The sequence below is a fragment of the Cnephaeus nilssonii genome, assembly GCF_951640355.1.
Source record: "Cnephaeus nilssonii genome assembly, chromosome: 8".
NCBI lineage: Eukaryota > Metazoa > Chordata > Mammalia > Chiroptera > Vespertilionidae > Cnephaeus > Cnephaeus nilssonii.
In genome coordinates this window covers 12,471,605-12,485,595 of record NC_137079.1, presented here as the reverse complement: position 1 = coordinate 12,485,595, position 13,991 = coordinate 12,471,605, and the positions used below count along the sequence as shown (strand labels likewise).

At 42.7% G+C, this 13,991-nt stretch overlaps 1 protein-coding gene across 6 annotated transcripts in view; it reads right to left on the bottom strand.

Moving 5' to 3' along the window:
• MTUS1 (microtubule associated scaffold protein 1) overlaps positions 1-13,991 on the bottom strand; it is a 131,419-nt gene that overhangs the window by 23,830 nt on the left and 93,598 nt on the right. For 5 of the 6 annotated variants that reach the window (XM_079779090.1, XM_079779091.1, XM_079779088.1 and 2 more), the window contains one exon: positions 7,968-8,182. In XM_079779090.1, coding sequence (XP_079635216.1) covers positions 7,968-8,182 — 215 coding nt within the window. Of the gene's footprint in view, positions 1-438; positions 1,427-7,967; positions 8,183-13,991 lie in introns of those variants that run through there. The other variant, XM_079779093.1, reaches the window with a different exon arrangement.

Here is a 13,991-nt window from a genome sequence, read left to right as displayed (position 1 = left end):
TGAATCAGCTGCAGTTCTTCAGTAGATGCTACAGACATGAATCAGGGAAAAGCAGGCAGCTGTCTTGGTAGTCACAAAGCAATTTTCAACCTTGCAAAAGAGAGAATTTCCCAGGGACTGCAACTCGCAGCCATCACCCATGCACACACGCTCACACAGACACAGCCATGAGATACCGTTTCTTTATCAGGCAGAGCCCCAAACCCAGGGTGGGAGGGAGGCAAAGGCGGAAGTCACAGCTCCCCGAAAATGCCCCCCCTAGGAGCCGCCAAGGGGAGCCCCCCGCCACATCTTGATCACAGTGATGCAGCGATCACGAGACCGGCCTTTGCAGGCGGGAGTGGCTTGTCATTAAAAGCATTTCCCCCTCATTCCACAGACCTCTGCCTTAGTCCCTGCCACTCCTCCAGAGAAGCACTAGAAACAAATACTAATTACCCTGGTCGCTGCACATGGAGAATAGAGGCACACTTTGCTGCCGGAGCAGCCCATTTTCCAGCTTCTGTCTCCAATCCCCCCGCCCCCTGCACTGCCCGCGAAGCGCACAGGTGGCCACGCCACCCACCAGCCGGTCTGTCTACATCTGAAGCTCTACCGGGAGGCAGCTCTCCCGGGAGGCGGGCCTTGGTCCGGGGTTAGCCTTACTTCTCGTCCTGCAGGTTAGCGGCTGCCTCTGCGGCCTCGCCTCTCCGCACACAGGCTGATGCTGCAGCGAGTGCCTTTGGCACAGGCAGCCTGCGATCACTTAAAGCCACAGCCCTTCATTTATGGAAAACGAGAGCCAGACGTCAGACTGATCGATGGGCACTTACTTAAATCTCAGCCGGTGCGGGGGAAAGAAAGACAGACCTTCGCTGCGTGGATAATGGAGTGATTCTTAGATTTGTGAGCCCTGCTATGCCCCTCCCTAACTGAGGTCATCAGATGGTCACACTGACTAACGGGAGAGGGAAACTTGGTCTCTGATGCCTGTATGTGAACGCGCCTATGAACTACTAGGTGAACCACCACGAAAGCATGTGTGTGTTGTGACCTGGAATATAAAATGCCCTTCTACAACAAACGCTGTTTTCCGCAAGATTTCATTTGAATGCTTAGAACACGGTCCTCTGGTGTTTTAAGGAAAAGTGTGAAATTCTGATTTGAGAGCTGGACTTACCAACACACCAGCACTGTCATTTGGATATTTAACAGTGAAATTTAAGAAATACTTTCTCACTGAGTCATTTTGGCCTCGATGGTATTCTGAGTGCTTGATTTTTAAGATACAACACTGAGCTGTTCTGAAATCACAGGTCAGTTAGTCCAGGTTTTAAAAATCAACAAGTAGCCCTAGCTGGTTTGGCTCAGTGGGTAAAGCGTCAGCCTGTGGACTAAAGAGTCCCGGGTTCGATTCTGGTCAAGGGCACATGCCCACTTTATGGACTCGATCCCCAGGGGTCATGCAGGAGGCAGCCAATCAATGATTCTCTCTCTCATCATTGATGTTTCTATCTCTCTCTCCCTCTCCCTTCCTCTCTGAAATCAATACAATTATATATTTGTTTAAATCAACAAGTAATGGGTTTTCTAATGTAGAAATTGACATTTGTGGAAAACCAACCTGAATAAAATAAAAGAAAATTGAAAAATACATACACTACATACTTCTCTGAATCTCATACCTTCGAGTGAAGCCTTAATTTTGTTTGCTTAGTAATCTAGTTCAAGTATCAGCAAGTTTTGTCACTCAAGCGACAAGAAAATCAGAAGACAGCTTCATGAGATGCAAGCAACCCTACAGCACGTTCAGTCAACCGGCTTATAATTCCCTTCTTCCAAGGGTGCCTTGATTGCCAATAGAAAGAAAGTTCCACCACTTTTCAAACCTCCATAAAAAATTAAGTTGGTATATAATTGCCAGCAGTCACTTTGTGAAAACTTGTACATCCTATCACAGATCTATACCAGGTGATCGTTTTGCTGATTAAAGGGCCTTTGGGGACAAGGAGTCTCAGTAGCATGTGCCGTTTCTCCCAACTCTGCTGCACCCTACCTCCTGCCCTCCGTGCCCAGAGCCGTGGACACCTTCCAACCTCTGTCAACCCCAGGAACAGGAACAGGAAAACCGTGAGGTCATCTTGACTCTTCTTTGTCTACCTGGGTGTGCCCGAGTCGGTTTTTCCTTCCTGGTGTGCCTTGAATTGCTCTTTCCTATTAGAACTAACTACCTCCACCCTCGTCCTGATCCTCACCAACCCTCCCTGGGCTGTCGGAAGCATCCCTCCACACTACCTTGCAGAGGGCTGCTACATTATCCCATCTTCCTTGCACATCTAAACACCCGAGTCTTCCACTGATTTACATAAAAAAATAAACATCACCCCAATTCCACGAACCTCAATCATGCAACTGCTCTTTAGACTCCTGACTCCCCTGTCCAAGGCACATTCGCCACGCATGTCCCACCTACACACTCGGGAATGCCTGGTCTGCTTCACTTGGGCCCCTGTGCAAACTTTGGGAGAAGGCTACATGTCACTCACAGACACCCTCCCTCTTCCCCAAATGCCTAGACAGCACATGCATCCTTCTGAGTTGGTTGGAAAATTATTACTCAATATCAACTGACCAAGCACCAGTCCAGATGCTGGGGAAAAAAATATGAGAGAAATTTAAGACATGGTCCCTGCCTTCGAGAAGGTTGGCACGTAGACAGAACTAAAAGGTCCAGGCCCAATTCTCTTATCATGTCTCAAAGCAGATGACCTCATCGGAGAGGAAGCAGTACAGGACAATGGAAAAACCAATGATCCTCTTAAAGCCACAGCCTAAATGCTGGCCACAGAGCCCCTACAGTAACAGCCTCATACTGTTAGTTTCTGCTCAACTCTTCCTAGTAGCTTGCCCTTTAAGATACGTTACCCTTTACTTCTAGATGACAAAATGTATTTTGTCACTCAGATACTGATTGCCTATTTCTTCTGATCCAGCTGCTCCCATATCAGTGTTCCTGTCTTAGATCATAAAGTCATTACAGTCCAGATAACAAGTTTATTTCATTCCCTTTGTAGCATATAACATGCAGAATTCCACCCAATGTGAAAAAAGAGGGAGGTGGGACTCCAGATAGAAAAATGCTTTTATACTCATACATTAAATATATGAAGTGCTCCAAGAAAAAAATGGATTCACCACAATTTAATTAGGACGTCCTGGGCCACAGGCACTTAGCTTCTGGCCGGCATTCCATCAGCAGGCCAGAATTTGCTGGCTGTCGAAGAGCATGTGCAGCTCGGGGGTTTGCAGGAAAGAGCCACGTCAGACGGCTGAGATGTGGGCAATGCCCCACCTCCTTCCCAGTGCTCACACAATTGTGTCCACTGTGTTTTTTGTTCAGAGACTATTTTATTTACAGTAGACTGCTGGTGTCACTCAAAATTCACCTTGGTTTAGGTGCTACTTTATGTTAGATTCCTCCTGCAAAAATAGAATTGGAGGCACACTGGATAATCAGTGAGAGGTTTGGGGGGTGACCTCGATCCTGCTCAGGCTTACCTAGAAACTCATCCACAGACCCTTTTATGAAGAAATTGGGATTACTACCAAGACTGTCCTCCCCTGGGGCAGTCTGCACAGAATGCTGTACAACTATGCAAGGGCAAAGCGAGAATTAGAACTAAAACCCTACTGTGTCCTTTTGAGAAAGAGGAAATGTGGTATTAGTTTCCAGATATATGAGACATTTCTTAGAACGTCCAGTATGTATTAAATTGAGTCTGCCACTAAAGTGGGGAAATTGCAGTTATTAAATAGACTTGCAACAAAAAGATAAGTTAATGTTCTAATATGCCCTATAATCAATAATTTTTACCCATAATCTAAAGCTCCAAAACCAATTAGAAAAAAATTAGCAATAACAAGATATACATGCATATACAAATCAATCTACAAGATCTATATTTATAGGTCGACACATCAATCAATCAATCACTTCTGTAATGGAGGGTTAAGAGAAAATCGTTTTGAAGAAATTGCTTAACTTTCCCCCTGGTTATGTCTTTCCTTCCTTCCCAACTGTTTTATAACAGTGCCCTGCACACATTTGGCAATCAGTAAATATTTGCTAATCTACACTAATAAAAGAGAAAGATGCAAATTGACCTTACCTTCTCAATGCCCACCAGCCAATCAGGAGTATGCAAATTAACCCAACAAAGATGGCGGGTTAATTTGCATATGCAGGTGCTGAGCGGCCATGGCAACAACACAGGTGTTCCGCACCACCCTAGCCGCTCCGGGCCTCTGGGCAGCGTGGGAAGGTGGAAAGGTGGCTCCAGGAGGAGCAAAGGCAAAAAGGCAGCTCTGGCCGGAGCGAAGGCGGTACCGGCAGCCAGGGGAAGGAAGGCCCATTCTTGCACGAATCTTCATGCATCGGGCCTCTAGTCTATATATATAAAAGCCTAAGCTATGACATGCACTGACGACCAGGGGGCAGACACTCAATGCAGGAGCTGCCCCTAGGTGGTCAGTGTGCTCCCACAGCCAACCTCCCATGGCCAGCCAACCTCCCACAGTCCCTCCTCCCGGCGGGCCCCTATCTGCCCTATCAAGACTAAGCGAGATGGCCCCGATCAGCCCCCATCGCCGGCCAGGCCAAGGGATTCCAACCATGCACGAATTTGTGCACTGGGCCTCTAGTTGATTATAAAGAGCTAGCAAAGAACATACACATTAAGGCTTTATATGTTCAACTCGCATCTGGGATTCCCTCCTCTCTACTCATCCGTTTGTACATTCGGATATACATTGTATGTCTATTAGACATAAGGCACCACCATAGCTGCTGGGTGGTCTAAGAAAGAGCTAAACACAGATCCTGCTCCCAGTGAGCTTCCTGTCTTAAAAAGCAAAAACATATGCTAGCTGATTACCTATAAGGTAGAGAGCTACAGAAATGTAAGTGCACCTGGAACCCAGACAGTAGGTAGATATCTAGAAGGATCAGGAAAGTCTTCATAAAAGAGGGAGTTTTGACTGGAATTTTTAGAAATTTGGTGGAGTCACAATTACATAGGTGCTAGGACCTAAATTAGGTAGAGGATGAAATTCACATCCAGTAAAAGTATCCCTAAAATACACTAAGATTTTGCCCTACTTCGACTGGCAAAGCATCTCTCAGCACGCCCCGTCCTGTGAGGTTATCCTCCAGTGTGGGAATTGCTTTCTCCAACTGAACACCCCATAATGTGTCTTTGGCTTGTGTTTAGGAGCCAGGTCACATGGGAAGAAAGTATGATGTGTGTGTTTTTTTTACGATTTTTAAATTGATTTTTAGAGAGAGAGGAAGGAAGGTAGAGGGGGAGAGAGAGAGAAACATCAATGTGAGGGCAAAACATCAGTCAGCTGCCTCCTGCACCCCCTCCCTACTGGGAATTGAGCCTACTACCCGGGCATGTGCCCTGACCAGGAATCGAACTGGCAACCTTTCGGTGCACAGGATGATTCCAATCAACTGAGCCACGCCGGTGGCCATGGCTGGGAAGAAAATATCTTTAAACACCAGGATCACACAGATTGTGGAAGGTTCATGCCCACCGGGTGTTTGGGGACTGAGAATACAGCTGAAGGAAGAGCTGACTCCTGTCCTCTGCTTCCTGAGGGGCATGGAACGCAGAACTGCCTGACCTATTTAATTTGCATTTTTAACTTCGGCTGTCTGCCCAAGGAACCTGCCAAATGTAATGTAAGTTAAATGCAGGTGGTGATGGGATGCCACTATAAGGAAGATCTGAACATGTGTTTGTTAGCGGGAAAGGAAGTAGTAGCCCAATAATGGCATTTGAACGAAGGATGGAAAAGCACATAGGGATATTCATAGAGGCTTTTCAGTTCAAAGTGTCCTAGATGTGAGTTCAAGTCTTGATCCTCCTCTTACTAGCCGTCTGATGATCGTCAAATTTCTTAACAGCTCTAGCATCAATGTCTGTCCTTCTTTCCTTCTTCCCTCCCTCCCTCTCTCCCTTCCTTTTGTTAATTCTCACTGGTGGACATTGTTTCCCCATTGATTTTTTAGAGAGAGTGGAAGGGAGGGAGGAGGGAGGAGAGAGAGAAAAAGACAGAGAGAGGGAGAGAGGGAGGGAGGAAGGGAGGGAGGGAGAGGGAGGGATGGAGGGAGGAAGGGAGAGGGAGGGAGGGAGGGAGGGAGGGAGAGAGAGAGAGAGAGAGAGAGAGAGAGAGAGAGAGAGAAACATCGATGTGGGAGAGACACATGGATTGATTGCCTCCCACACTCACCCAGACTGAACTGGGGATGGAACCTGCAACCCAGGCATGTGTCCTAACTGGGAATTGAACCGGCACATAGGTCGATGCTCAACCACTTAGCCACACAGGCCAGGCTGTACTTTTAAATTTATACTGAATTAAGTCTAACAAATGTGTGCATTCACCAGTCACGGAGAGTACAGAAATGTACATAGCTGGGCACAATTTGGCCCATGTGGGAACATTCAGCCAGCCTGTGTGTAAACTGCTGTGGCTCGAGGGCATGAGTAGGGGGGCGGGGTGTGGGGAGGCAATGGGGGGATAAGGAGACATATGTAATATCTTAATAAAGAGAAGGGAAAAAACTGCTGTGGCTCAGTGGTTGAGCATGGCCTCATGAACCAGGAGGCCATGGTTCGATTCCTGGTCAGGACATATGCCTGGGTTTCAGGCTCCATCCCTAGTAGGGGGTGTGCACGAGGCAGCCGATTGATGATTCTCTCTCATCATTGATGTTTCTATCTCTTTCTCCCTCTCCCTTCCTCTCTAAAATAAAAAAATAAAAAATAAATAAAAAACTGCTGCAGAAAGTCCAGCCACAAGACAAAAGAACCAATTACCTCGAGATGGAGTGTGATCATGTGCTAATCATTCACGGAACATTGTTTACGAGTGGTGACTGTTGTATTTAAATATGTACACTATAGTTGTAGATATGTAATATTTACTTACGTTGGTGAAATTACTACAGTATTTTTTTTCAACACATGGCCTATTTGCTAAAGTTTTTAAAAAATAACAGTGAATTGGCCAACAGTGTTGCTCAGTGGTTGAGTGTCAACCGATGAACCACAGTCACGGTTCGATGCCAGGTCAGGGCACATGCCTGGGTTGTGGGCTCGATCCCAGTGTGGGGCATGCAGGAGGCAGCTGATTGATTATTCTCTCTCAACATTGATGTTTCTATCTTTCTCTCCCTTTCCCTTCCTCTCTGAAATCAATAAAAATATATTTAAAAAATAATAACAACAGTGAATTAATAACAATAAAAAATAACCTGTTAATTTAATTATAAGCAAATCTTGGTTAAAAGCATTTTAAAATTAACAGGTTGAATCTCAGAGGGAAGGTGAGGATGGATGTGTGGGTAGAGAGAGGCTAACCAAAGAACTTATATGCATATATGCATAACCCACGGACACAGACAATAATGTGGTGAAGTTGGATGCAGGGTGGAGCAAGTCAACGGGGGAAAAAGGAAGGACATCTCTAATACTTCAAAAATAAAGATAAATTTTAAAAACATTAACACGGTATTAATTTTCACATATGACATGCGGGCTGGAAATTTTGTCTGTTTGATCCAAAGTCTGTTCAATCGAGGTCCACAAAATCAAGGGTTTACTGTATAGACTGCAGGTGCACAGGCGTATCACAGGCAAATATCTTTGCACGATCGATTGTTGGTCTATGAGACTATCTAGAGAAGAAATGTTTCACCCCAAATTTCTAAAGAGTGACTTGGGTATCAAGTGAGTGGCAAAAGCATAATTGGGTGAATTATATCTGATTTTACCAATCATCAACGTAAAGATAGTCACAAAACAACCCATGAACACTGCTCCCCTTCTCCCCCCACACCCCCCCCCCCCGCCATCCTGGTCCCCCACTTCAGGGGAAAAGACTGCCTGGGGGGGGGGGGGGTGGGCACATATCCTTACCTCAGACAGTAGGTGCTGAATCACAACTGTTAATGCTTCAAACTTGGCATTCCCGCAGGAAACAAGCTGCTTAAGGTGCAGGATAAACCGACTCTGGTTCTCTGATTTTGTTTTATACTGAGCCAACTCAAGTGTTTTCTCAGAGGACAGCACATCTGGAGACGTCTGAGTTTGGATACATAAACTTCTGGGAGTCTTCTGTCTGCCGTTTTCAACTGCAAAAGGAATTAATAAGAGGTAGTGACATATATGATTGTGATTTCTAGAATAAGCACCATATGCATTCAGATACAACGAGAGAAGCCACAGAAATGCATTTAAGTTATGTTTACTGAAGGAAAGCATATGAATGAGAACTGGAATTAATCACATATCCAAATGTTTGGAATTCATGAACACAGACAATGGCTTTCATTGGGACTTTAAAAGCTCTCTATGGGGCAGAGAAATTATCTACACGAAACAATCCAGAAACAGAAAAACTGTGTGCAAAATCATGTTGATTTCGTAGCTTCTCATTTCCTAGGTACACTGGTACAGAAACCTGACTGTCACTGTTAGCCTGACTCTATACGCTGGTCACATATGCTGAAAGAAAAACACAAATTATTGGACTTTAATGCCTTTCCCTCCCCCTACACATTTTTTACGATCTTCCCACCCCTTCCCTGCTGCTGGCCTGGCCATTACAAAGATTTATACTGCAGACGAGTCACTCCCTAGTCTCTAAAGAATCATCGTGTACATTTAAAATCTACTCACGTTTTGTCCCTTATCTTTAAATGCACTGTCAAGAGCGTTAGACTCCTGACTGTACTATTTCATTTTCTATCAAATACAAGCTTGGCTGGTTTTTCCCCTTCCAACTAGTGGTAACAGCTATAAGCATCTTGTTTAAAGCACATGTTAATACTCGCACGCCGAGTGCTTACTCACTTTCTGTGCCACGGTGCCCTGGGAACTACTCTGCTCTATTTTAAATGAAAACCTGCTCAGTTTAGGAGCCATTCCAAATGCCTCAGTCACTTTAAATATCAAACAGCCCGGGAAAGCAGGACACAAGCTGTTTAGCTTCTTCAGACAAGGAGGCCACACACTCAAAACAAATCTAAATCTAAAAAATAAAAAAGCTACCAGAAAATGTAAAAAACACCCACGTTTCCTTGTCCTCACAGGCATTTGCTATGGCATCCACATTCTGTGGTAACCACGGCAATTTTATAAACTAATTTTTTTCTCTAATTTTTCAGGGGAAGGAAAATTACGGTGATTGCTTGAAGGAAAATAAACAAAGAAACCTCAGTATTCGTGATCCAAGAACCAATGGCCAAAAACAGAAAAAAAAAAAAAAAAGGCGTTCATTTTCTATGGCTGCTTTCCACAGTTAAACAACTCGCATCTGTACTCATGCTTGACAATTCCCAGTTCTAAAATGACTAAGATATCTGTTGTGTTTTCAAATTACTTGAAAAGAGGGGGAAAGTGTTTCTCCAGGATTCTTTATTAGTCATCATTAATAGTTGTCTGTCAATAATTGCCAGTTCCCCAGATGGAGAAAGTAACTGAGTTAATAGTCATAATATTAAAATCTTGAAGGAAGAACAACTTTATCAAGTCACTATATTAATGAAAAATATTTTTAAATTATGTCAAAATATCTGAGCTTTGTATTCCTTTATTTCGTTTCCTAAAGTGTTCTTAGAAATTTTACTTTTCCTATACAGATAATAATAATTAATAATGTTTTACTGTTCATAGTGTCTCACTTTCCTCTCTTTCCGTTCTCCCAGTCACCCTTGGTAGGGAAGGTGATACTCAGAGATGAGGGCCTTGCCCAGGTGTAGACAGGCAGCTTCTATGGGACAGATTCAAGGTCAGGACCTAGACCTCCGAAGTCAGGTCTCTACTATTCCCACACATTTTGGAAAGTGAATATGGGGTGGAGATGTAATATATTTCATAACTAAAACAAATATGTATGCAATAATCTTGGTAAGATGTTACTTTAACACATTCAAGCCCATTACCTGAGAACTCTTCATTTCAATAAACTTACATATAAACATCTGTTTCATACCGTGTTTTTTATATTTTATACAAAACCAAAAACAAGATAACAACAACAACAAAACCAGGACAGCAATAAACACTTTTAACTCTTTGACCACCTAGAATTTACTGCAACATATGTAGATATACCCCCATGCTCCTGGTTGGTGTCATTGCTGTATGTCCTACCAATACTTTATTGAAATACTCATTTATTTATTGATACATTGCTTTAAATTCATCATTTCTTGAAACCTTAACAATGTTTGATTTTCTTTCTAAAATTTATATGCTAATCACTTTTATAATTTAACACAATATCAAAAGTTTAAAAACTGTAAGGTTATAATTATTTACAAAATCTGAGTGGTAAATCTTTCATATTAACAGTTTTAGAGAAAACATTAAGTATTCTCATCTACTTAGTCTTTCAGATGAGTTTTAGTATTCAACGGTAAGTTTTAGTAGGTTTTTTCATAAGAAAACGTATTTAATTAAATGTAAATTAGCATATTAAACATTGTTTTTCACACTGAGGTTCAGAATTCAGGTACTATCTTTATAGCACCAAATTTTATATTTTTTCTGCAAATTATCTCTTATACCAAAGTCAGGCCATAGTTAAGTATTTAACTATGGCCTGACTTTGGTATATGTTTGGCTCCTTTGTGAACTACTTTTTTCCCCCACTGTATTATCAAGATTTTTTAAATTTTAACTTACAACTGTATTGAAAGTATTTGCTAGAGACGTAGGGGAGGGAACGAGGCTGCTTCAGTAAAACCCAAGCTGTCCTTACTAGTTAGTACACCAGCCCCTTTTTTCCTCAGGCTTCCTGAGTGGCCTGAGAACCGGAATTTCAAGAGTGGGGGAAGCCCATTCATCAGCATCGGCTCCTGAGTGTCCAGCCATGAAAACCCAAGCATCACGCCCGGAACTCAGACATGCTCTGCCTCGGGAAGAGATCAAAATCCTCAGATCTGTCCATCATGCTGCAGTGCTAAATGCTACCTGAGAACCTCATCCAAGCATTTAAAACGATTCTGGTCACGTCTGTCTGCATAATTTCATTTACTCAAGTTGATGTTGGAAGACATAAAAGCTTGGCGAGAACCCTTCTCTAACACACCCTAGCATAAACTATTGGATTCATAGCTGGGAAGCCAGAATTTATCCTGTTATGAATCCTACAAGGGAGAAAAATAACATCTATACAGCGGTCTTCACTGCAAACTTGTTGGCAAAGAAAAGGGTGAAGAAACAACCCGAATGTCCGTAAGTAGAGGATTGGTTAAAAAATTACAGTACATTTATATAGTGGAACACCGCAGCTGTGACATAGAACTAAGAACTCTTGTGGTAAATGAAAAAAAAACATACTAAGGAACAATGTAGATAATATGCCCTATTGTATAAAGATGGGAATATAAGACCACGTTTTATTTTCTTCTTATAAAGGCATAACAAAGCTATTGCATAATACACATAAAAGCACTAACAATGTTTGCTTTTCCTTAGAAGAGAACGGGAACCAGACAGATACAAGGCATTCTAACACATTTTTTATACTTTTTAACCATGGGGTAAATATTACCTATTCAAAATGAACAAGTAGTATTATTTGTTTAAAAGATGGTTAAAATTAATTCTGAGCACTTAAAATCCACTTAGCTATCGAGACAACATAGTCAGTCTGTGTTTCTTCCTTGGGGAATCTAGACAGGATTCTAAATAACGTGAGTTTTATTGTATATGAATACTGAGAATAGACTTACATTTAAGGAGAAAAGAACACAGACACATTATCCTTCTAAGAGTACATGTCTTCAAATGGAAACAAAAGAGCCACTAAGCTAACAAGCTGCACTCTACCTAGAGCTGGAGAAGCAAGTTGTGGCCTCAATCTTCCGCTCCAAACACTGAGCTCCCTAAGGACATAATTGTACCACATGGTAGCAGATGGCCCAATGTGAGCATCCCTCTCACCCTCCTCACTCCTGACTCAACTGAAGATCAGAGATGATGCAAAAATCTCCAGTGATGCTCAAAGCCCCAGTGCTCAAACATAGGGTATTTCATACTACTGACACACAACAGTTTCCCTTAAATCCCACAGGATTTCATCATGTATAAGAAATGAGCATAATGTGAACCAAACTTTGCCCTTACATTCCATTTATTAGCATATTACCTCTTTGATAATAAAAGCTGTATTTAAAGGCATAAAATATTCTATTATACCTATTAACAGGATATGTTCTGATTTCAAAGGATCAATTTAACCTGAAGCTTTCAAATTAAACGCTAATGTCTACATAGATTCATATGTCTCTCAACAAGATAATTATCAACAAGATAATTACCACTATTGTGTCCCAGCCAATCTTCCCAGGATTCATTCGAATGAAACCGAAACCTCCATCAGGAAAACAAAAGCCCTACACCCGTGGTCGGCAAACTGCGGCTCGCGAGCCACATGCGGCTCTTTGGCCCCTTGAGTGTGGCTCTTCCACAAAATACCATGGCCTGGACGAGTCTATTTTGAAGAAGTGGCATTAGAAGAAGTTTAAGTTTAAAAAATTTGGCTCTCAAAAGAAATTTCAATCGTTGTACTGTTGATATTTGGCTCTGTTGACTAATGAGTTTGCTGACCACTGCCCTACACCAAAGATATTTACTTGAAAAATAGCTGGATAACACAGCTTGCTATCTTTATTCTTTCTCCTCAGAAACCTCAAATTTAATAAAAGTTAAAACTAGTCTAATTATCTTATTTATCATCTTAAAGTATCAGGCAATGAGAAACCGAACCATTTTTTTCCAGGCTCAAGTCACTCAAACATATAGATCCCCATCTCAAGACTAAACACCATTCTTGAGAGACATGGACTAACCATCATCACATACTAGCTGCTGAGGACACATCCATCCTAAGGCCAAACAAGCCATTTACTGAATCTCCTGGATTTCTAAATATTAAAATTGACTTTGAGACAAGACTTTCCAGGAGAGTGCCTTGGCTTCCATGAAACACACAACTCAACACAGAATGTAGTAATACTGCGGCCTCGTGTCTTGTAGACTCATTGATCTACTCATTCACTCGCCAAATATTTATCAAAATCTACCGTGATGGTTTTCTGTGGTCGGGCAGACCTTCTCTGGGGTCCTGGGGAGCAAGGGAGGCACGTAGAAGAGGTTGGTAGTGTACAGGGAGGCCTGAAGACGCCAAGGGTCTCTGCTGAATTGATTTTCCCTAGTATTAATCTCTTCCTGTTCGACTCGCACACATCCACCTATCTGAATGTGAGTGAGTCATTAGGTGGTCTGTGCTTTCTACCAGATACCGCATTGAAAACGAATGTTTGTGGGCGAATAAAATGTAGGTAATGAACTAATGGGCTAGCGAGCATTCTCTAACTTTCTACCCGCACCTTGGAGACACAACCACTTCCCCTATCTGCCTTAGTTTGAACTTATGTATCTATAAACCTTAGTAAAAACACCTATCTCTGCACAAGTCCTTTCGGTCAGTATTTCCTCAGCCTTGGATGGTGGGTGTGTACCCTGGGATATTCCATGAAAGCAAAGCACTAAAGTGCAAATTATTGGGCAATGTGTGTTCAAATAAGAGGGAGTGCCCAGTTAGGAATCGATGGCCCAAATGACACTTCATCCAGTAAGTGTCTACTCAATGTCTTCCTTAACAAAGCGGCCCTTGCTTTTAAGGAACTTCTTTGCAGCAGAGAAGAAATAGGTCATCGACAACGGCAATATGATTTGATAATTAGATAGCAGAATGAGTACACAGACTGGGGAGAGCGAAGATGATCTGGGATCGTCAAGAAAGGGTTCTACAGACAGGATGGACATTCGCACACTTGGCAGACAGATAAGCAGAGAAGGTGAGCACATACAAAGGCATAGAGAGGTACAGGAGGCCCTGGAAGCCAGTGCTCCTGGTGTCACAGCAAG